The sequence below is a fragment of the Myxocyprinus asiaticus genome, chromosome 48, assembly GCF_019703515.2.
Source record: "Myxocyprinus asiaticus isolate MX2 ecotype Aquarium Trade chromosome 48, UBuf_Myxa_2, whole genome shotgun sequence".
NCBI classification, from domain to species: domain Eukaryota; kingdom Metazoa; phylum Chordata; class Actinopteri; order Cypriniformes; family Catostomidae; genus Myxocyprinus; species Myxocyprinus asiaticus.
Genome location: NC_059391.1, coordinates 9,906,860 through 9,931,737, shown reverse-complemented (window position 1 = coordinate 9,931,737; position 24,878 = coordinate 9,906,860). Strand labels below are relative to the sequence as shown.

Sequence of the window (24,878 nt, the reverse complement as noted above, 5' to 3'; positions counted from 1 at the left end):
AAACCGATTATCGGTCTTTCACTCTTGCTTAATTTTACATCGGCAGCAAAATCATCACGAATATTCTAATATACAATATATCGCCCAACCCTTCTACAGACAGAACAAGCTGAAAGAAACATCATACATTAGGTGCCATGCAAGAGGAGGTAGTACGTGGCAACAAGTAAGAATACTGCACTTCTACGACTTAGAAAGATACAAATGCAACGGGCCCTTGTCCTCCTGTGGTGCATGTGTACCAGTTACACAGTCTCTGTCGTCGTGTCAGAGGAACACACGCAGCACATGCGTGGGGTGGGTGGAGCATCATGCAGACAGTGGAGTGGGAGGAGATAAAGAAAAAGTGATTGACAGGCAAGGTTGAAAAGAGAGAGCTGGGGTGGAACCGGGCCAGAATGTCCCAGGAGCGGATCCAGCCTCCGGTGGTGCTGGGTTGTGCTGGTACCTTTGGATCTGGGCCAGGAGGAAGCGACTGGTGGGGTTCGTGTGATGGGGGTTGAGTGAGCTCGGGTTCGGGCTGGGGGTCGTGAACGGGGGCAGGGCTGTTAAAGGAGATGGCCTGAGGGGTGCCAGGCGGCTCCTCTGGGTTCGTACCCGCTAGTGCTGCAGCGGGTTCGACAGCAGGGGGCACTGCTGCCACTGTAGAGGGAGGGGGTGTAGAGGCCAGCGTGGCCTCGGTTTGCTGTGGAGTATGGGGCAAAGAGGTTACAGACAAACGCTGCCAACAGTACCAGCTAAAACAAGTAGCTACGACCACAAAATGTATCCATGAACAAAGTTTTCCTGGTATTGAATACTGCATGTGGTTTGAATGTCTTTAGTTTTAAAAGTTGCAGAAAAACAAGTGGTTCAATCCTGTTGCATCTACATATTTCCACAAAAAAATGAAAACTTACAAAGCATAGAGAGAGCATCTCTCAAAAAGTATTCCAAAGGAAAAAAGGAGAGAGTAAAAACCTTTTAATCTAAAGGTTTCTGCTTAAATGCTTGAACTTCATTTTATACACAAATATTAATTGTGCCTACATATCAATTTCTTTGCAAATCTATAATTTTTATATTTATGGACTGTTTGTTAGACTCGATAGTGAAGGAAAAGCAGCCAAGATGTGTCTAACATACATGGGAACACTTTACTGTTTAAAAAGCATCCCAGGTGGCACCTTATGAAGTTGGTTGAGAATGCCAAGAGTAGAATTTTTGGTCACTATATAATAGGGCTGCAACTAACGATTATTTTGATAATCGACTAATCTAACGATTATTTGAACGATTAATCGACTATTCAGGCAATTATGGCGTGATTAATCATTAGCTCTTAACCGACTATTCAGCTTGCACCCCGACTTAAAAGGTTGAATTAAACATGCTTACTAACAACAAAGAGGACAAAATCATCTTTGAAAAATACCTCTAAATGACATTAACTGAATTAAAAACACTTTTTATTGAATTTAATTCAGTAAAATAATAACTGCAAAAATCCTATTGTTATCAAGTGTTTTTGTCTTGTTTTCCATTTAAAATGATCTAAAAATCCTTAAAACAAGATACATTTACTTGAGAAGCAGCATATAAGATATTAAGAATTGCTTTCAGAGAATGTATCTTGAATATACAGTAAGTGTGTTTTGTATATAAATGTATTTTTTTCACTTGTTTATTCTTCTGCGAGTGTAGTAAAGACAAAATATACTTATATTCAAGATCTATTCTCTAAAAGCAAGTCTAAACATCTTATATGCTGCTTCTCAGGTGAATGCATCTTTTTTTAAATGATTTTTAGATCTTTTAAGATATTTGAATTTGTAATATTATATTCAACATTCTCATATAACAAATTTGTCTTCTGCACTAAAGCTCAGAAATGTTTGCTGTTTTAAAAAGAGTTTTAGATATTTATATTGGAAAACAAGCCAAAACAAAAACTAATCAAAAACATATTTTGTGGCAGTGTATTATGAGTAGACCACCCTCTCTCACCTTTTGATCCATCTTTCATTTACAAAAACTCTTCTTAATAAAGCTGCATACTGCTGATATTCTTTACGATAGGAAACACACAGTGACACATATTTTATGATTCAATTTGTCACGAGCCATCACGTTATTATATACATTATAATCTATATAATCTCTCATTATTTTAACTTTAATAAAGGATGCATTAAAGATATAAGGCGGGGTGTTACCTTTAAAGACGCTCGACATGCAAGTTTTTCTTAAGCGGAACAGCAGCTATGGCTCCACTTGATTTCACAACGAAAGTGCTTCTGTATATATTTATGTATTTTTTTATAATTCCCTCTTACTTTGCGATCTACATCACCTGAAGCTGTTTGGAGTGTGTCTGGACTGTGAGCTGTGTCTTCTTACTCTCCTCAATCAGGCGTGAGCTGCAGTGCTCCTCTCGCGCGCCATCATTAGTTTCATATGATCCCGTGTTACGTTAAATGAGATCAAACGACTATTCGACAACGAAAATTTTTGTTGACAATTTTTTTATTTCAGCCCTACTATATAATACCCAGAGTTCCATTTGCATATTTTACAGTTTTGATGACCTTACTATTGTTCTGAAATGTAGACTTTAGTAATACTAAAGAATGTGCAGGTGTCCAAACTTTTGATTTGGTTGTGTACAACATTATGCTAAAAAATACAACTGAAAGACCATGGTATTCCTTTTTATCCATACCTGCTGAGGCGCTGCCATCTTAAACCCAGCCGGATCGATGCGGTTAACTGACTCTGGTTGTGGCATGGCATGCTGGAAGCTTGGGTACCCGGGTGCGTCCTGGATGACGGGCGGGTCCTCTCGCACAGGCTCGGATGAGCGCGTGATGGCCGGCTCGGTGGGAAGGCCCACCTCATCGTTCATGGTCTCATCCAGCTCCTGGTCGGTGTAGGCCCCGCCTTCCGTATCCGTGTCCTCGTAGTCGGAAGTGTGGCGGCTGTCGGTGCTGTACATGCTGTACTCGCTGCCCGGCGCCGAGAGGTAGGAGAGGCGGTCGTCGTGGATGTCAAGGTCATTGTCAGGAGCGCCGTCTGCCTGCAGGTGAACAGAAGTGGGAAGGGAGGGGTGGTTAGGATGAGTTTGATGACCCGCAGCAGTGGAGATGAAATGGAGGGTAAGAGTGGATACTAAGGCAAATCAAACTCTTTGGATTAGGGATCATGAGCAGAACTGTATATTCTGCTTTACTGAGTTATGTATGTGAAATAATCAGTCCTTATTACTATTGGACGGAAAGAAATTCTAATGACAAATCCTACATACACTTACTTTCTGCTATGTTTTCTGTGTTTTTTGTATAACGATTTCCGATAAATACGCCCCTAAATGGCAAATCTTCCTTTCTAGCTATAGGAAAGGAAGTCAAAGGTCTGGCTACGAGAGACTAGACTTAAGACAAAGAGCTGACAGATCCATATATTGGCATAGATGTTGAACTATAGAAGCTTACCTTGCCCTCCGAGACCCACACCAACTGATTCTGCTGCTGCTGGATGGTCTCTTTCAAAGCGCCGTACCAGCCATCATTCATGTTGTTCAAGTTAATGGTGGCTAAAAGGAAGTAACAATGCAATTAATTACAGAAACCTAATCAAACATCCGAGTTAATCCCATTAATAAAATCCATGCGCTGCCCTATTAAAGTGCAATGCATTAGTGGTGCTTGGATTACAGTCCATTTGCTTGCTTTTCTCTTTCGGTTTACTCACTGGTGAAGAGGTGATGGTTGTTCTTCCTCAGTTTGAGAGCACGCTCATACAGCTTTCTGGCACTCTTCCTGGACTCAGGACAGAGTCTGGTCCTCATGTTCTTCACGCCCTGTTTGCTGTCCGGATTCAGGAACACCACGATGGGATACCACTGAGCGTAGTTCAGCCGATCCACTGCGTTAGGGGTGATGTCCAGCACTGCATGTTTGTCCTAACAGCACAAATGAAATAGTGAGATAGATGCCAAAGCCAGGTTGCGACAAAGTCTGTCATGCAGATAACGGTGTATAATAATATAAATAATAAAATACATATATTTAAAATATTTACAAATGTTTAAAATTTTTCTTTTTGTTTCCACTTTAGTCCTCTTTCCAGTTTTTTTTATTTATTTATTTTTTTTTTAACCCAGCCAACCTGAAAATGTTACTGTAGTAATTTAATATTGATTATTACTTACTTTTGGTTTGTTTTTTTGTATACACTGGCAAGAAAAAGTATGTGAACCCTTTGGAATGATCTGGTTTTCTCATTAATTGGTCATAAAATGAGATCTCATCTTCATCAAAGTATAGACAAACACAATGCGTTTAAGCTAACAACACACAAACAATTAAAATATTTCATGTCCTTATTGAACACAATCGCATTTAACATTCACATTGCTATGGAAAAGTAAGTGAACCCTTGGATTTAATAACTGGTCGATCCTCCTTTGGCAGTAATAACCGCAACCATGCGTTTCTGGTAGCTGCAGATTACCTGCACAATGTTCAGAAGGAATTTTGGACCATTCTTCCTTACAGAACTGCTTCAGCTCAGCCATATTCTTAGAAATGTCTGGTGTGAACAGCTTGAGGTCATTCCACAGCATCGGTATTAGTTTAAGGTCTGGGCTGTGAATGGGCCACTCCAAAAGGTGGATTTTCTGTTTTTGAAGCCATTCTGTAGTGGATTTACTTTGATTTTTAGGGTCATTGTCCTGCTGCATCACCCAACTTCTACTGAGCTTCAGCTGGTGCACAGCCACCCTGACATTATCCTGTAGGATATCTTGATAAACTTGGAAACTAATTTTTCCCTCGATGATGGCAAGTGGTCCAGGCCCGAAGCAGCCCCAAATCACGATGCTCCCTCCACCGTACTTCACCATTGGGATGATGTTTTCATGTTGATATGTGGTGCCCTTTTTATGCCATACAGTATCAAGGTGGTGGCAAACTTCAGGCATGCATCAATGTTTTTGTTGGAAAGCAGCGGCTTCCTTTGTAGTGTCCTGCCATGGACAACATGTCTGTTCAATGTTTTCCATATGGTAGACTCATGAACAGAGATGTTAACTAGTTCCACTGATTCCTTCAATTCTTTAGCTGTCACTCAAGGGTCCTTTTTTACTTCATTAAGCATTCTGCAGTGTGCTTTTTGAGTCATCTTGGCTGGATGGCCACTTCTAGGGAGATTAGCCACAGTACTAAATCATCTCCATTTATGGACAATTGTCTAAATGTGGACAGATGAATATCTAATCTCTTCGAGATAACTTTTGTTGACGTCATTAGTCTAGTTAACATACTTTTTCCAACCTACACTGTGAATGTTTTAATGATGTTTCCAAGATGTACAAGAACAAGGGGGGCCTGGGTAGCTCAGCAAGTAAAGACGCTGACAACCACACCAGGAGTCGCAAGTTCAAATCCAGGGCGTGCCGAGTGACTCTAGTCAGGCTTCCTAAGCAACAAATTGGCCCGGTTGCTAGGGTGGGTAGAGTCACGTTGGGTTAAACTCCTCGTGGTCGCTATTATAATGTGGTTCTCGCGATCGGTAGGGCACGTGGTGAGTTGAGTGTGGATGCCGCGGAGAATAGTGTGAGCCTCCACACGTGCTAGGTCTCCACGGTAATGTGCTCTACAAGCCATGTGATAAGATGCGCGGACTGACAGTCTCAGACACGGAGGCAACTGAGATTCATCCTCCGCTACCCGGATTGAGGCGAGTCACTACGCCACCACGAGAACTTAAGAGTGCATTGGGAATTGGCATTCCAAATAAAAAAAAATAAAAAAATGTACAAGAACAATACAATATTTTGCATGTTATTAGTTAAAACAGATTGTGTTTGTTTATTGCTGTAACTTAGATGATAGATGAAGATTGGCCAAATTGCCACTGAATATTATTACTGCTTTTGTTGGTAGTTCTATTATGAATATTATGCAATAGTAAAAGTTTTCTGAATAAAGGGAATTAGATAGTAATATGTGAGTGGAATTTAAAGTGCACAATAATAATCGTGGTTATCACAGAATATTCACGATCAGGTAATTATGAAATATGCCCAGATGTGAGGTCCGGTTTGTGAGATTAGCCTTGCAAAAATAGAGTTGAACAGTGGGCTCAAATCGCCATTGGATGGCAGTTAACTGAATTATCTGCGTCCATACTCACTCGGTCAATGATCTGTTTAATGGTATGAAGACGGATGATTCCAGAACTCCGCTGGTCTGTGCCAGCATCTCTAGGTTCACTCTCTGAGAGGGGAGACAGTGTTGTTTCAGAACGCAAGTGCAGATGTTTGATTACCATCAGTGTATGAAGAAAATATGACTGAAATGCTACAAAACATACTCGCAAGTTCAAAGAGGTTGGGCTCCTCTCTGGCTATTTTCTCTCTTGCAACGTCCGCGATGGGTCCGAAAATGACCACAGGTCTCAGGAAACCAGCTTTTTATGCAGGAGAAAAAGATTTAAATTCCAAAAACCAAACACACAACTTAAATTCAACATGAAACGGCATTTGCAAACCATTTTTCTTCCGTTATGTGACATCTTTGAGTGAAACCACATTTTCAAAGAGAAAAATATAAGGCATGATTAACCAAGATATGATTTATGCATTGAGAACTGATTGGATTATGAAAAATGGGAGGTGTTTTGACCGGGACGTTGAGACTGAGGGTCAGGTTTAAACACAAGAGCATCCGAGCGTATCCCCATAGTATTTTTTAAAACCTACTGTTATTTGCTATTATTGCCGTAACCTTTAAAGCTTTAACAGTCATTAAAATACTGTTCATTATTACAAAGGCTGCAAAATGTAATTACATTTTGATGAAAGATTATGAAAACAAACTTTTTATATCTTTGGAATTACATGCACAGATAAATTGATCATAATAAGACCAAGAAAGTGTATTAAGTAAGCAGAGTCAGTTTTGATTTCAAGTTGTCTTTAAAGAGCCAATTTAAATGGGCACAGAGCAAGTATTGTCAGACAAACCTGTGAAACCTGCAATTAGAAGCACCTCAAAAATAGATAATCAAATCAGATATAACCATGGCAATGACAAAGCTGGGCTAAAAACAGATGCTGTTTGACTGGCATTTGGTAGTGTGTACCTTCTCTAAGCACCACTCTCTCATAAGCAGGAAACTTGGTTTGGACGGGCTGAGCTGACAGATCCTCTCTGCTCTTCCTCAGGTTGCGTTTGGAGCTCCTCAGGCCACGGAACCTCCAGAAATCCGCCCGATCTCCTCCTGGGGTCTTTGGGAGAGTGTACTGTACACTTGACAGCTGCTCAGCCCTGCAGAGAATACAACAATGCTGAAGCTAGAGGTCGACTGATATATCAGTTTTACAGATTAATCAATACCAATAGTTGCTTTTTGGAACTATCAATTATCAGCAAATATCAACATGGATAGTTGCTGATAGTCCTCTGTGTTACTCTGTAGTCAATACCCTTAATCTGGAACATATAAAGCATTGTAACGAAGTCAAGTCTTTGCACAATAAATGTGCATCTGGGATTTACGCATTTTTGACTCATTGGCTCTATGACTAAGATTTTTTTTTTTTACCAACAATTAATATATTTTTTAACCTTTTGGCCAATTAATCAGTTATCTGCCTTTTAAAACACCATAGTTATCCACTATCATTCGACCTCTAGCTGAATCAACATCACATCAAACATGCACGACAAACTGATACATAAACAATCTTAATACCGGTTCTTATTGGGGATGATGCCCCGCTCCACTTCCTGGTGGTTCTTGCCGATGCGGATGGCGAGCCAGGAGCCCAGCTTGCCGTTGTAAAGGGTATCGACCACTCGGAAAACCTCGCCCTTATTGAAGCTCAACCCATAGGGCGACTCCTTCTCGTATTCAAAGTGGGTCCTGATGTAGAATGAGTCGCCCACGTCGGACTCAACAATGCGACGGTATACTGTCAAAAAGACGGCATGTGAATCAGCCAGCAGAGATACATACATTTCTAGATTATTGAGTGTAATTTAAAGATTATTATATTATTTAGAACTCGTCTAGCAGATGATATGTTAAAACTGACTGTGGCGGTGGCTAAATTCAACAGTTCATATATCTAAAAAAGCAACAAGCCACAAGAGGCCATGGTTACAGTTATTTTAACAAGAAAAAGGGGAGTTGTTAGACACAACATATTTAAAACCATGGTAAAATCACTGTGATGCATGCCTGAAGTGGATTGTTATTAGGCCTGTCGCGATTATTAAATAAACATCTGATCGTGATTATTTGATCTAACCGCGGTTATTTGAGACAACCACGATTATTGGGCATTCAAATTCCAATCACATTTTAATCCCCAAAAAGGGGAATTTGAAGTGAATATGCTGTATAAATGCCATTTATAATGTATTAATGCGCGTTTGTGTGTCATTCAGTTGAACTCTGAGTCTGAGCATCACTGAGCCGCACCGTGGATGTCAACCAGCTCCTATCCTGAAGAGCGCATGAAGCCAAACTCCAGCAAAAATATAAACTAACAAGTATAAACTGTGATAGTGAATGCAAAGGGCTCTGGTTTCACTTTAAACAATCGTGTAATGGCAAATGTTCCTGGTCCATACATGCAGTGTTAATGACATGCAGTGACACAGAGGAAGAGACACACGCTTACTCTATGTCTGTGGAGTGATGAAGTGATGAAATGATTAAATGAAATCTCAAAGGTTTTACTTCATGATAAATAAGGGCTTCAAAAAACAAGTGTAAATGTAAAATTGACCAAATTTAAAGTTGACTAAAAAGAGAGACATATTTAAGTATTTAGAAATATTTTTCTATTTAAAACATTATTTTTCATGTCATTCATAAGTTTTTAAAGCCTTAAAAGGAGATCATATATCCCTATTTCATGATTTGATTTATATATTTCAAGTTAAATAAAAATGACCTCAAGGTGTATGAAGCACACATGCAGAAAAAAGCACCCCTTAAAAAATGACATTTTACATGACATTTAATCGTGAAAGCCCTTAAAGGGACAATGAATTGTCATAGCCCTAAAACAGACAATTAATCGTCATAATCACATTTATTTTTATTTTTTATTTTTTGACAATCGTCAGCCAAATTTCATAATCGTGACAGCCCTACTTGTTATTTTTTATAAAAAAATTAATAAAAAATAAACCCCAATGTTCAATAAAGTGTTAATTTGTTAAGGTTTTGCCTTTTGACAAAAAAAATGTCCTTTAAATTTAGACAATATCTCTTCAAGCCATATTCAATATTTTTTTGTACATTTTACTAAAATTGCATTTATTTTAAGTCAAAGAAAATAAAGTTTTGATATATCAGCACTATAACAGCATGTCACTTGGTTAAAATATTTAATTGTGATTAGTCACATGATTTTTCATAGTTAATTGCAATTAATCGCAGATTTGAAAAATGTTGAAAATAATTATAGTTAAGAGGTCCTTTCTCCACCACTTGATCACTGACAGGGAATCACTGTTGTGTGTGTGTGTTGCAGTGTGTGTCAGTGTTATGACCCTGGATACACAGCAAAGGTTCTGCCCTACTCCAACCAGTGTTTATAACTCACACGGAGATGAATAAAATGTCAGAATTTAATGTGAAAATTGTAAATGTGTTAATCATGACTAAGAAAAATGAATGTATAAAACATTTAAAATTAATCTCATGCGTTAACGCATTAATTTCGACAGCTCTAATATTAACATATCAAAACATATTAAAGATCAGTATGTTTAATATGTAGGATTCCTTAAATAATAACTTAAATGAACTTGAATGAAACTTTAAAGTATTAGCTACTCTGAGAGAATAAACAATGACTGGATTATTTAAATCATTCTTTCTAGATTTTATAATAAAAAAAATACAAATAAAAACATTGTTAATGCAGTTAATATTTTGAAGTATTTTTTTCTCGACTTATTTTCGGCAACAGTATGTTTTAGTTCAAATAATTTGACTATCATGTCTTTTTCGTCTCGCCTTTGTTATCGTTGGCAAGAGTTTTTTTTATTTTATTTATTTCGTCAATGATAATAAAGACGAAAAAGACACATTATGATGAACATTTAGAAATTGATGAACACTGTCTACCTTTAATACATATAGAATACAAATACAGTATATACTGTGTATGTGTGTGTGTGTGTGTGTGTGTGTGTGTGTGTATATATATATATATATATATATATATATATATATATACATACACACACAAACACACACATATATATATGTATATATGTATGTATATATATATATATATATATATATATATATATATATATATATATATATATATATATATATATAAAATGTATGTATGTGTGTGTGTATATAGATATATATGTGTGTGTGTGTATATATATATATATATATATATATATATATATATATATATATATATATATATATACACACACACATACATACACACATACATACATACACACATACATACATACACACATAAAATGTCAATCATATAAGATACATCCACATATATTCTCACCATCTTTCTTCTTCTGAGCCAGTATGGTGACCTCCTCTCCTTTGGGCAGGTCCAGCAGAAACAGCACTGCCTCTTCGCGGATGATGTTTGCAAAGTCCACATTGTTTACCTTAGAACAGCAATTAAAATAAGAATTTTCTTAATGCGTCTCATAAGGCAACTTAATCAATGAGGAAATTCAAGTTCAAACGTTTTTTTTTTCCTAACTGCTTCGAGACAGATCTGTGCAACATTCCAAAAAAAGCCAGAAAGTGTGACTGTGTATGTTGTGGGCGGTGTGTTTTCTGTAAAAGGGAAGGTGACAAATATTGTTCTGAATAAAGAATGATCAGGGTGAAAAAAACAAAAAAAACAAAAACAAAGATAGATAAAGAGGCAGCATTTGGCAGTGAGGTGAGGGAATCGACGTCACCAGGTGAACCATCCTACGAGAGGGCAGGCATCTTCACACATACACTGAGGTTGAACAGCATTTATACGGCAGTGGAGGGACATTTTGGAAGCTGGAACTGCTATAAAACTAGTGCTGCCATTAAAGAGCCCATAAACACAGGGTTATAAAAGCAGGGACACCAAATCTCCCTCCACTCGCAGACCTTTAAGAGTCCCACTCCAGTTATTCATCAGAACAGCTAAAAATCTACATCTACATGTAGGCCATATTAAATACATATTATATGGAAAGCAAATGAACCCCACCTGTTTAGATACCTCACTTCTGGCCAAAATTCTAACTCATATGTTAAAATAACATATTATAGCAATTTAGGGATTTATTTGTACTATTTTTACCCCCTTCTCTCAGCAGTCTTCCATACCTACTTTTGAGATTTTTCAAAACAAAGAAATTCTGAGCACTAACCAGGATGGTTTCATGACCATTTAATGGCGTAACTAAGTAAAGTGTTTCAAATCAATCATACTCCATTTTTGTTAGGATGCTACCTTAAAAGGTAGCTGCCTCTACAGACAGTAGATGAGCAAGGACACACACTAGGTTTTAAAAACAGAGCAGAAATCTTGTATGGATGTTGTAGGATGTTCATAAAGCACTATAAAAGTTTCTAATAGTAATCAATTTCAGTTTTAGAAAGTTCCTTGGCCAGTTAAGAGCATTCTCACCCTGAGAATCTGGTCTCCCTCTTCTAGACCCTCTTTAGCAGCAGGACTGTCTTCCAGAACACCTGCCACGAATATCCCAACATCATTACCACCCGCGAGTCTCAACCCAACACTCTCGCCCTTCTTAAACTTCACCAGTTTCATGCTCGGCCTGCAGGTGGACACAAACATTTACAAACACGCCCAAAAACAATCATGCTTTTTGTTTAAAGGCCAAAAAATTGGTTTGCCGCACAGGTGTGGACTTAAAAACACAGAGTTGAGGAACGTTGTGGTACCGTAAGATGCTGTCGTCATGGGTGACGCTGGGCACAGGGGCGTCTGCCGGACTGACGGGCAGGTCCACATCAGGCTGGCCGGGTTGGGCGTATACTGGCTTGGGCTCTGAGGAAGTTGAAACATGATCAGAAATACAGAACACACATTCATGCCCAAAAGTATATTGGAACTTGCGATTTTTGGAAAGCTCTTGCCATTTTCCTGTACAATATGCATCAGGAGGAAATGCTTTCTCAAAAAGTGTATATACAGTATAAGCTCCTGTAAGTGTGTGCATGTGCATTGACCTCTGACCTGGCAGAGGGGGGAGCTGTTTCTCTTCTCTGACAGTTGTCTGCTCTTTCGGTGATTCCTCCACCATTTTAGCAGGTAGGGGGAGCGGCCCCGCCTTCGAGATCCTCTCCTCCTCACGACTCCTGTGACTGCATGTGATGGACACAAGGACAACGCTAAGCAAAGCTGCTAGAACATTACACAGGAAATGACACTGAGCAGAGCTGGTTTGTCTTCAATTAGTAATGTCATGCTTATTGTAGTGATGTGCGATTTGGAAATGAATTGTTTGTTTCAGCTAGTTTTTTGAGTCGAATGAGACCTGCTAGATTCACAAAGTGTTTGTATGTCAGAAGTTTGTTTGGGAGTAAAATTATAAGAGGAGCATTAAGTTGCAATGACAAGCAATGCATTATTTGACCAAATTTTCTTCTGGCATTTATCTGGAACAAAAACATTCAGGATCTCCAATACGATGACGACACAAACTTAGTGTTCCTGCAGCTCAACTGGATGGCGCTAGTAACGCCAAGGGTCATGGGTTCAATTCCAATGGAATGCATGGACTGATACATGTTTAAATGTATATATACCTTGAATGAACTGTAAAGCCAAATTTATGAAACTGATCTGTTTTGTCCTGAACAAACTAAAGCATCCTAGGTGAAAGAAGCCTGCGTTTATCCTATGTGCGGTGTGGTTTTAAAATGAGTTTATTGAAAAAAAATAAAAGAACATCACATCCAAACCACACCCATGATTAGCTTTAACCAATCATCAAAGCTCTTCCACTGGCCGAGTTCTCTTAGGTCAAAAATTAAATGTGCGCAGTCAAGTGAATTATCACCAAACTAACCCATTTGAAGTACATATTCGTCTTCATTTTTAGGAGAACTAAAAGAATCCCATTCGCTCAGAAAGTATACATTAGCTTTAATTTGCTTTGGATAGCATCTGGCAATTGCATAAATACAAATGTTTTGTACATTACAGTAAATATAACAACAAACTGTACAAACTGATTTTACTTCATACTGATAAATGGCTGATTCTCACAAATACATGTCAGGAAAAAGCCCTGGTTTTCTTTTACTCCAGAATCAACACAAACAAATAAGTAATTGTCATTTGTATATAGAAAATCAAACCTATTTTTTGGGCCATTAAGATGTTTACATTGTGACATTATTTCCATGACAGTTACGCACATTTTAGCCCCCAATTCTCATTACGAAAAAAAAAAAGATGGTCATTATGATATTTGCATTACCACAATGTGAAAAAAATGACATATTGCTTAAATTGTAAAGTATTTATACATCATAGTAGTTCTCCTTTGGTACTGCCTTCCATTTGATCTGATTTTAATTAAGAAAATCATTGTACAACAGCATCTTTTTCAGTGTAATACAGTAAAAACATGACTGTGTTAAAGTAATGAGAATTCCCATTGAAAACAATGGGAATAGTGAAAGTAAAACGTCAGGACTTGCTACGGTAATGAGAAGTGTTGGTATAATGTATAATGTGAAGTATTCTGAAAATAATGACACAATGCAAAAAATCTTAAAGGGATAGTTCACCCAGAAATGAAAATGCTCTCATCATTTCCTCACCCTTATGCCATCCCAGATGTGTATGACTTTCTTTCTTCTGTAGAACACAAATTAAGATATTTAGAAGAATATTTCAGCTCTGTAGGTCAGTACAATGCAAGTGAATGGTGATCAGACCTTTGTAGCTCCAAATATCACATAAAGGGAACATAAAAGTAATCCATAAAACTCCAGTGGTTAAATCCATGTCTTCTGAAGTGATATAACAGTTGTGGGTGAGACCTTTTCTGAAGTCCTTTTTTACTCTAAATCTACACTTTCACTTTTACATTTGAAAGTCTCACGTTGTGCCTGTTTAGTTTCACTTGCACATCTGAAAGTGAAAGTTAAAGTGGAGATTTAGAGTAAAAAAGGACTTAAATATTGTTCTGTTTCTCACCCACAACTATTATATCGCTTCTGAAGATATGGATTTAAACACTGGAGTCATATGGATTACTTTTATGCTGACTTTATGTGCTTTTTAGAACTTGTGTGTGTGTGTGTGTGTGTGTGTGTGTGTGTGTGTGTGTACATGTTTATACTACATTGTGGGGACCAAATGTCCCCACAAGGATAGTAAAACCTGAGATCACCTACATTGTGGGGACCAGCCAGCAGTCCCCACGAGGGAAATGGCTTATTAAACATACTAAACGATGTTTTTTTGAAAATGTAAAAATGCAAAAAGTTTTCTGTGAGGGTTAGGTTTAGGGGTAGGGTTAGGGTTAGGGGATAGAAATTATCATTAGATAGGTTTAGAGTAAAAAGGACATAATATGGATCTTTTTCTCAACCATACCTATTATATCGCTTCAGAAAATATGGATTTAAACACTGGATTCTTATGAATTACTTTCCTTTATGTGATTTTTGTAGCAACAAAGGTCTGATCACCATTAACTTGCATTGTATGAACTTACAGAGCTGAAATATTCTTCTAAAAATCTTTGTTTGTGTTCTGCTGAAGAAAGTAAGTCACACATCTGGGATGGCATGAGGGTGAGTAAATGATGAGAGAATTTTCATTTTTGGGTGAACTATCCCTTTAATGGTCCTAAATGTAGGCTTTATTTTCTTTACACAAAATATAATTCAATATTTTTTTTTCGCATTGATTTGGTGTTAAATATGATCAGGACATTTTCTTGACAGGTTTCATGATAATTCCCAAATAGTAGAATTTAACCAAACACTTATTAAATTACAAAACCTAAAACATCAAAAACACGCTCTGGAAACACTTTTCAGTGACGACTCTGCGGAATTAATTAGGGATTTTTACCGGTTTTTGAGACACTACTTGAAACACTATTTGAATTTTAAAAAATGCCTGTCTCTCTCCTCTCACTGCTTTCTTCTCTCCCTCTCTATCTATCTCCAGGAACGGAGAATTTGAATTTAAAAAAATGGCTAAAATTACTCATACTTCCCAAATTCACTTCACTGACTATTATGCACTGCACACCATTAATGCCAAATACTTCTCCTTCTAAGACCAGAAACATACTCTACGCAAGAACGCGAACACAAACCTGAATCCTTGGCACATTTTTTGACATATTCTTGCATTACTGTGCCATTAAACCAGCTGTGTTAGCGCCCCCTTGCTGCAATACTTAGAATGCATCTTGAACTTGTGTTGTGCTATGAATTGTGCTCTCTTATCAGAACATAACTGTGGTGAGCAGGGCGGGGCCTAGTGGCGTCTGGGCAGAGCGAGGCCGGGAAGATAAGTGGTGAATGAGTTCCACCTGTGTGCCACACCAGTCTCACATTCCAGTGAGGGGCGGCGGGAGTATTTAAGGAGAGGAGACAGCAGCAGACAGAGAGAGAGAGAGACGCATCCTTGAATTGTTACACTGGTGCCGAAACCCAGGAAGGAGGAAGGATGCGCTGTCGTGGAGTCCTCGCAGTTACCGTCCATGCCGTCCGCCAGGAGGAGGAAGAGTCGTTGCTGTCCTTCAGGGGATGGAGGAGTTGCTGCCGTCCGCCAGGGGACAGAGGACTCGCTGCCGTCTGCCGGGATGCGGAGGAGTGGCTGCCATCAGGCAGGGGACGGAGGAGTGGCTGTCGTCTGCCAGGGGGTGGAGGAGTGGCTGAGGACTAGTGTGTGTGTGTGTTCGGTGTGTCTGCAGGGAAGCAGCATGTGAAGTTGTTTTATGTTATGTTTAAGAAATAAATTTCTATGTGTTTGTCAAGACAGTTCCAGCTTCCTCCTTTCCCATCCTTGAACTGTTCCAGTTACAAAGTATGAAACTAAGCTTGTGTAGCTACAATTGTTTGCATTATTGTACTTGCGTAAAGCATATTTCAGACAAATTAACATCAATGATACACCTGTACACAGTAAATACACAGTACTGTGTGCAATGAAAATGTGAGCTTTGTGCTGTTCATTTGAAGCTGATTTATGATTAATGCATGCTCTGCAGGACAACCAAAAACAAAACTGCTTTTCCCACACTATCAAGCCTAAGCACACAACCCATAAAACACTGTTTACACTGAAAGACAAATGGCAGATGAGAGGGAGGGTGATGGAGAGAGAAAGAGAGAGAGGGCATTTGTGGCTAGGGCAGCAAGGTAGTCTTGAAGGTCACAGCTGTGCTTTGCCGCTCCTTTGTAGGACTATATTTAGCGCAGCCTACCTGATATAGAGAAATCGAGGAGACAAAGACACAACGAGATGGAGAAAGAGAAAAGGACTTCAGGTGCATCTCAGAGTGCTATTCGTGATAGGAATGTGTCACAATGGTCAACTAGTCTTCCAATAAACGACTAGTCAATAAGCGAGTTTGACTAATTTACCTAGATATTTTCTGTTTTATATTTTTACAGTTGCTGCTTATATTTGAGTGTCAACCGCATGCTGTGCTTTAGCCGTTAAGACGATTTGCGTGGTAAGAAAAATTCACGGGAAAGTCGCATCTTTAAATTCATCACCTTTAAAGCACCACCACTACACCTACAGAAATTCTGATGGAAGTCTATGGTCATTGTGCAGCATCATGAGTTGTTTTGTGAGTGCCCTGCCAGGAGCATTGCACTTTTAAGACCAAGTTAAAATTAGTCCATCTTTTAAAAACACATTTTGGGACCCGTGCATTCTGTTCCATTTCGTTCCAATAGGTCTACCTGTTTTTAAATGCAAGAACACCTCTTAAGTAAATGCCCCTTACGAAATGTGTCCGATCGGGGTCAGGTGAAACCAAAAGCATCCAAATTGGGGGATTCTCATGAAACCTCCCAAGAAAATGTCCAGGCCAAATTTAAACCCAAATCAAAACAAATAAATTATGAAATTATATTTAGCATAATGAAGACTACATTTAGGACGGTTAAGATTTTTGCATTGTGACATTATTAAGAACATTTTACCCCCTAATTCTCATTATCGTAACATGTCCAGACATTTTACTATTCCCATTGTTCTCAATCCCTCAATTTTCATTACCCTCAACAGTTATTTTTTTTAATGTATTAAACTAAAAAAGTTTTCTTTTTTTTTTCTTTTATTAAAATCAGCAAAAATAAAGGACATTACCAAGGGAGTACTACTATGATGTATAATTACCTTTCAATGTAAATAACATACTTTCTTTTTTTCATAATGGAAGGAATATCATAATTACTTTTTTATTGTGTTGCGGTAAAATGTGCGTAACTGTCATGAAAAGAATGCCACACTGTAAAAAATCGTAATGGCCCTAAAAATAGACCTTATTTTTTATCTTAAAAAATTTAATTTCTTATTTAATTCTATTGATTTTGAAGTAAAATAGGACCAGGACATTTTCTTGCCAAGTTTCGTGAGAATCACCCCTAGAGGTCTTCCTTAAGATCAATTAGTCCACTAGTCCTTCATGCAACCCACCATTTTGTTGATTTTGAAAATATGTAGTTTTGCACATCCCTAATGCATGAAAGCAATCCAAAATTGGCAAAAGGCCAAAGATGACGGTCTGGTCTGTGACCTTTATTGTTACACTAAACAACAGCGAGCGACGTCTATGGAGTGCAGAAGTACCTCTCTCCCTCTCTCTTTTCATCTCTGCAGTGCCAGCCTTCCCAGCAATTACGGTGTGGCTCAATAAAACAGCTTGGCTGATGACACCTAGGATAAGTGTGTGGCATAACGCACTATACCTCGCAGTATTAAAGCCATCACGGCTATCATGAGGGTCTTTATAGATCTTATGATCCATAAAACACACTAAGAGAGATAAAATGCTCAGCGCTGAGGGGGTGGCTCTCGTATGTCTAAGAATTCTGATGCTGAGCTGTGATATTTTCTTTTTTATCCTAAATCAGTGCAATTGGCAATAGTATTATCAAAAGTGCTAGCACTTTGGTAACAAGTCGATCCTAAAATAGTCTTTCTCCGATTAACACTTTTTTTTATTGATTCATAAACAGAACACAGAATAAAACAGAATATAAATGTATAGAATCAACAATTATTCCCTTAACCCCCCATCAATCACTTCCTCCATTACATGCACTAAGGAACAAGAACAAGAACTTACATCTTCTCTCATTAAGTTCTCAGTCCAACAGAAAGTTTTGCTTCATGTTCTAACAAGCCCCTTTTCCACCAACACAATGCCAATGCCCAATCTGGCCATGTTCAACACGCTTCCAACGAAGAAAAGGCAGTTCTGGGGTGAAAAATTGTCTCTGCACTAGCGCCTTAAACCTGATGGGGGGGCGCTAACATCAGTGATAATATACTCACCACAACAAGTTTTAAAAACAACATGACTGTTTGGCTAGACTGATGCGTCCACGTACAGGATGCTTGACGCAAATTTCGTCATTGCCCTTGCAAAATTCGTGAGTTCATTGCAAATTTGCCATAAAAAAACAAACATGTCGCAAATTCACCATTGATCATTTTTACATGCAGATGAGCTTAGGCAAATTTGAGGCAAATTGTCCATTGTTTCCAAAGGTTTGCTGCAGATTCACCACTACCTGTGAGGCAAACATTTGCGGTGAATCACAAGCTCATTTGCATATAAAAATAATGAGTGGCAAATCTGCTGAAAATTTGTGGCAAATTTGAGGCTAACCGTGCATCTCTGAACGGGCAGAATGTGCATGCGCCTGGAATTATTTGCAATAATTAGTAGGTCCAAAGGTGGCAACACTCACATTGAGCCTTTGCTTTCACGAAGGAGTGCTAGATGTAATCGCCGGTAAAAATAACAGATGACAAAGAGACAAAGCTGAAAAACAACAGTGGATGCTCACATCAAGAGCACGTGGTGAGGAGGTCAGGAGATACCTGCATTTGTATAACTCGAGTCTTAAGGAATATAAAGACAACTTTATGGGTCTGAACTCCAGAAGAGAAACAGTCCGGTATCTCATAGCAGTCGTAACCAATCGCCAACCGCCTGTGTATGCGCGCACCATCAAATGGAGTATACTTTGAAAGGCTAGCGTTCAGCTGTACGCAGATGCTCAGCATTCACGTCAAAACCGAAGAATACTTTGGGCTGAAGTTATAATGTACATTTGCAAACATATGAAAGAAATTCCCTACAGCTAAAACTGAAAGTTAAACAGGCAACCTTCTAACTTATGTGATTATAAAATATACATTTTAACAAATTAACAACAGGGCCCAAACTATGCAGTTAATTTGCTATTTATCAAAAAGATAATAATCAACACAACCAAAACTCATGTAAACCTAAAAATCAAAAGTAGTTAGTTGGCTGAGCAACCATGTCATGCGGCTCTCAAGTCAATGGAAACATTGGTCAGTTCTAAGAGACGTTCGCAGATTAACCGAATGAGGACTGGCATCATTGCAGCTGACAAAAATAACACAGCTGAGACCAGCTCTGATGAAAAGACAGACATTGAGCTCTGTGATTTTGCATGGTTAATGAGGGTGTGAATTGAGACTGATGCCACAGGAGCATGCTGGGACTGGGCTATACAAACCAAACACATTTTCAGTGCCAGGTTGGTTTGTTGAACAGCATTCCCTTAGCCTGAGCCATTATGTTGGGATAATGAAATTTTACAATGAAATGAACACAAAGTTCACATTAAACAAATTAATCAAGAAAACCATATTTAAGCACATTGCTCAAGGTCACACTATGCACACATGTTGGTTTACACCACATGCTTTAGTGCAAAGCCCACAAAAGCTTTAGTTTGGTTAGCTTTGTTCTGAAGCTCAGGCCATTAACCGGACCCAAACACTTACACTGGGCGGGTTCTCTGAGATGGCAGCCCTGCGGCCCTGATTCAAAACAACAATCAAAAGTCAATTAAAACGGCATTGAACTCTGATCTATAAAAATGTATGTGGTCAAATGTGGATTTGGTTTGTTTATTTGAAGATGAAGTGTGTAATTTCTGCACCACTAGTGGCACCAAAAGGAACTGCAACCTATTTCCAAACAGGTTTTCACAAATGCTCCCCCGTCTGATATTGGTTTATTACAGATAACTCCACCTCAAACTCATGCCACTGGTTGAGCCAGTGTTTGCAAGTTGGACTGCTCAAACAGAGTAATATTTTGAAAGCACCACAGAGCCAAAGTATTTACACTTTTCAGGGAAATCAACTTACGAATGGCTTACTTAATCTATGTTCAGACTGCCACTAAAAATCAGATTTCTTGCATATCCCGATTGTATCCAGATGAGTTTTGATAGTCTGGACAGCAAAAAAAACACATGAAATCTGATTTTTCCGAATCTGATTCAAACCACATCGGAAGGTGGTTTCAAATGCGATTTAAATCGGATTTTTTCAGATGCGTCTCACTCCTCTCAAACCTGGCTCTGGTTGCTCAAATCGGATTTCAAATGGTCTTTTGTGTCACTCTTAACGCAACACACAATGATGATGTAAAAAATCGGTGACTGCAGCACGGAACATCACAATATTTACCAGTCTCCTCCGTCGCTGAGTTTTTCTTGTGAGACGGAGGAGTTGTGCACCGCGACTGGACAGGGTGCTTATTTGGAGAGCGAGATGATGCACTTCCATTTTTCCCGCATCTGTTTTGAAAGCATTGTCACGTGGGTACGCCTACGTCATTACCAAAGCAACCCATGCAGATAGGTTGGTTATGTCTGAACGCGCAAATCTGATTTGATCACTTGCAATTAATAGTGCAGACAGTCTGCCTGAAAAGATCTGATTTGAGAAAAAAATCAGATTTGCCTGCAGTCTGAACATAGACTTAGACTACCTCCACATTTCAAAACGCTCTTCATCCACACTGCCATTTTCCAAAAGTTTCTCATCCACACTGAAACACCGTAAATGCTTAAATCCCAGGAAAAAAAGAAGCCTGGCCATGAAATGCAATCACCCTTGTGTTCTGCCTCTGGACAGCAATTTCAAATAAACTTACCGTCGCCTTTGAAGGAATGCAATGTGAAGGTTGTATAAAGTAACAATTATCTTTAACAACTCTATTTTAAAGTGGACAGCAATCAATCTTGATTGTTTTGCTTTGAATGGGTCACATGACTGCATCACATGACAACACACTTCATTGTTTTTGAATATCTCCATTTTCACAGTCCACACTAAAACAAAAATACACAGTTTTCTAATTTATCCACTTGGGATAGCATTTTTTTGAAAACCTCAGTTTTCGCTGGACAAAAACGACATCTCAGTGTGGATGCAAGGCACATTTTGTCAAAACGTAGAGAAAAAGATGCGTTTTCAAATTTATCATGATTAATGTGCACGTAGTATTAGAGTTGTACATTAAACTGGGATATGATAAAGTATTTTAAGATCCAAATAATTACACACTTTACCTTTTAATTTAAGATTTTATTTAGAAGGCTGGGACAATTTTGGACAAAATTTGTCTCCTCTTATCCCTACCACTGTCACACTTCCATTTATCTATTTAGGCCACTTCCAATTTACAGACAAATTTTGTCAAATTCTGCAGTACAGTCTGAGAGAGTCCATCACAGGGTTGTGCTCTTATCAGCAATGAGCAGGCCTGAAATTACCACTGCAAAAAAAGAAGAGTTGAACGTAACTCATGCCCATAAAAAAAAAAGTGCACCTAAATCTGTTGAAGTGGAAATTTATGTTTCTTACTAAAATAACAGTACTATTTGAACAATTAATTTCCATGACTTTTCTTTAACCTTTCCAGCTGCTTGTGGTTACTAGATAAGAATATTTAAAAATTATTTAGATTCAGAACAATTCACTAATGAATCACTCAGACCATTTTGTATACCCTTTGACTGATTCACTGTCAAGAAATCGAACAAGTATGCAAGCAAGTTTCACTCCAAAAAAGTTCGACTTTCGCTCCATACAAGAGAAATATCGAACAGTGGGAATATTTTAGAGAAGAGCAAAACTAGAAAAATGTATATTCATTAAAGGAATATGCATGACTTTTAAGATTTTATTAATGTCCATGACTTTCCAGGACTGCAAAACACAATTGAAATTTCCAGGTTTTCCATGACTGTGGGAGCTCTGAATAGAAAACAAGTGAGGAGCAGAAAAGAAAGAAAGAAAATCAAACAGTGGAACAGACCTGCCATTGCTGATCTGTGGCGGAGAGTGTCTGGAGTGGTCTGAGGGCTCGGAGTGACGGTCTGGAGAACGTGATCGACTGGTCCTCTTCCGGTCGTGGGATCGGTTGGAATGATCGGAGGCCACGGAGTGGATGTCTGAAATATCTAACAAACATACCTATGATTTCACACCATTTCATGTGTGTGTTTTAATTTTAAATGTCTACTCAAATCACAACTGTTTCAACTGTTCAACGGCACAGTGACTGAGTTTTCCAATTATTTATTAAAATGGATAGAAAAATGGTGTTTTTATAAATGACACCGTTTATATTTTTGGGTGCACTATACATTTAAGAATTATTTTTAGCAGGTAGAAATGGAAAACACACAGAGAACTCTCTCACCATCTCTATCAGAAGCGTTGGCTGAGGGTATGCTGTCGTCCATGTCGGGGATATTGAGCAGAGTCGCCCTCTCATCCCTCTGCACCACCATCTTGAGCTTGCCCTTTGACCTCTCGATCAGCTTCTTAGCATCGATCAGGGACAGGTTCTCCGTCACCGTGCCATTAATCTATTAGAACGAGTAATTCAAAGGAATGCAATTCAGAGGCATCCAGTGCTCAGAACTGTCTCAATCAGCAGGAACTTTTGCTGTAGTCAAAAGTTTGGCTAAGGGAGACAAATGCATGCTGCTTTGACAGTGTCAACTACACAAATTGACAAAACTCACGTTTTATTTCTTTCCTTAAAAAAACGAACAGAAAAAATAAAGAAATAAAAAAATAAATATATATAATAATAATAATAATAATAATATATATATATATTATATACGATACATATATATACGTATATTAATGATAATCATTTATTTTAATCTACTGACAGCCCTAATATTTTTAAGTCGTAATTTCTTTTTAATAGTTCGAATGAAGTAAAATCGAAATCTATCCAAGTAACCAGTTGAAAATCACTGACTTAATAGACTCCTCTCAATTTTACCCATTTGCTTCTCCTCCTCTAGAGGTTGTAATTTATCTTACCTTGAGAACTACGTCTCCCTCCTGTATGTTTCCGTCTCGGGCTGCCAGGCTCTCAGGGGAAATGTCCTTAACAAAGATGTGGCTGGCCAGGCGAAGCCCGTATTCTGCTTACAGAGTGAAACGCAGCAAACACACACGCCATGTTAGTATAGGTTAGCTAGAAGTAGTTTTTTTTCAATGGCAATGTTCCATATTCTGACCATGTTGGCACATTCTTGGCTATATATAGCAATTTCCCAAAAAATCATATTATTTTCTAAAATTCACCGTGTGTCCTTACTCCATGTGATGTGATAAATTGAAAAGTATTTTACATGCAAAACAGAGTTTTTGTCCTAAACAGCTACAACCATGATGAGCAAGAGGACATTTTGTCAGTAACTTGGTTTCTATTTCCACTGTCGCAACGGGGGTCTGAAAACTGTGCATTAAACATCAAATACGTTCCGATTGGCCGCGATTGTGTCGCGTCGCACAGTAGTTTCACTTCCAGTTGCTGCAAACTTGGACCTGGTTAAGCTTAAATAACATGAAATTGCTTGGTAATGTTAGAATTTGAAATAGCAATGCAAAATGGCTGAATGTTTTGGACAAAGTTAGCCAGCAGTGTCAACCCGGTCATCTTCACCTTCATTTTTGCGGGACTTGATAAGGGTGACCTTGGCTGGGCGTGGGGGCAGGTTGGAGGACACAGAGTGGCGGTCCGAGCGTGGTGACAGACTTCTCTCTCTGGAGCCACTGCGTTCTCTGTCCCGGTCCCTCCTCCCACCCAGCCGGTCGCCCCTGCCACTCCTCCGGCCTGTGGCTCCGCCCCCGCTGTATGCACTGGGCCCACTCCGTGCACTCCGTGACTCGTAGATCTCATCCTCGTAGCTGTCATCATCCTCGTCGTGCTCAGACATGGTCTCGCGCTCGCCCAGACGGCCCATTGGGATCTGAACCTTCTTTTTTCTCCTGATGGTCTGGATAGAGGGAGAAACAGATTTAAAGGGGTCATGTCATGAGGAATAAAATTTTGCTTGATATTTTGACATATGAGAGGTCATTCTACTATTAAAAACATCCTGTAAATTTCAGAACTCAAAACTTAATCCCCAATGCAATATATGCATTGATTGAAGCAAAGCTGCAAAAACACCTCGTTTTCTACTTCCACGACTTCCCTACCTTATTGTGGGGCCCATTAATACATAACCGCCTCTTCAGCAACATCATCAACTTCTACTTTACATCATTGCACCCTTGGTCTCACCCACTGGTGCTCAGTTCGTGATTTCGTGATGAGAGAGAGCAGGACAGACAGGACTAGTATGGCCTAATAACTATTCCTGAACACAAAAGGGGACCCATCTGGACTATTTTGAATTATTTTTGTATATAAACATGCACTAGACACATATATCTTGTGCCGCTTTTAAAAGACGCGGTGTCAAGTTACAACAATTAGTTGAAAAGGAGACTTTGATTCCGTTTC

At 38.7% G+C, this 24,878-nt stretch overlaps 1 protein-coding gene across 3 annotated transcripts in view; it reads right to left on the bottom strand.

The window, feature by feature from the left end:
- LOC127437405 (tight junction protein ZO-1-like) overlaps nt 1–24,878 on the bottom strand; it is a 251,942-nt gene that overhangs the window by 27,223 nt on the left and 199,841 nt on the right. The window contains exons 8-24 of one of the 3 annotated variants that reach the window (XM_051692262.1): nt 24,033–24,366; nt 23,405–23,511; nt 22,764–22,932; nt 22,377–22,521; nt 20,048–20,083; nt 12,245–12,372; nt 11,950–12,055; nt 11,672–11,822; nt 10,550–10,658; nt 7,738–7,957; nt 7,126–7,310; nt 6,355–6,450; nt 6,175–6,257; nt 3,730–3,940; nt 3,471–3,571; nt 2,702–3,055; nt 449–685 (exon numbers count right to left, since the gene is read on the bottom strand). In XM_051692262.1, coding sequence (XP_051548222.1) covers nt 449–685; nt 2,702–3,055; nt 3,471–3,571; nt 3,730–3,940; nt 6,175–6,257; nt 6,355–6,450; nt 7,126–7,310; nt 7,738–7,957; nt 10,550–10,658; nt 11,672–11,822; nt 11,950–12,055; nt 12,245–12,372; nt 20,048–20,083; nt 22,377–22,521; nt 22,764–22,932; nt 23,405–23,511; nt 24,033–24,366 — 2,772 coding nt within the window. The remainder of the gene's footprint in view (nt 1–448; nt 686–2,701; nt 3,056–3,470; nt 3,572–3,729; nt 3,941–6,174; nt 6,258–6,354; nt 6,451–7,125; nt 7,311–7,737; nt 7,958–10,549; nt 10,659–11,671; nt 11,823–11,949; nt 12,056–12,244; nt 12,373–20,047; nt 20,084–22,376; nt 22,522–22,763; nt 22,933–23,404; nt 23,512–24,032; nt 24,367–24,878) is intronic. The other 2 variants (XM_051692263.1, XM_051692264.1) reach the window with 2 other exon arrangements.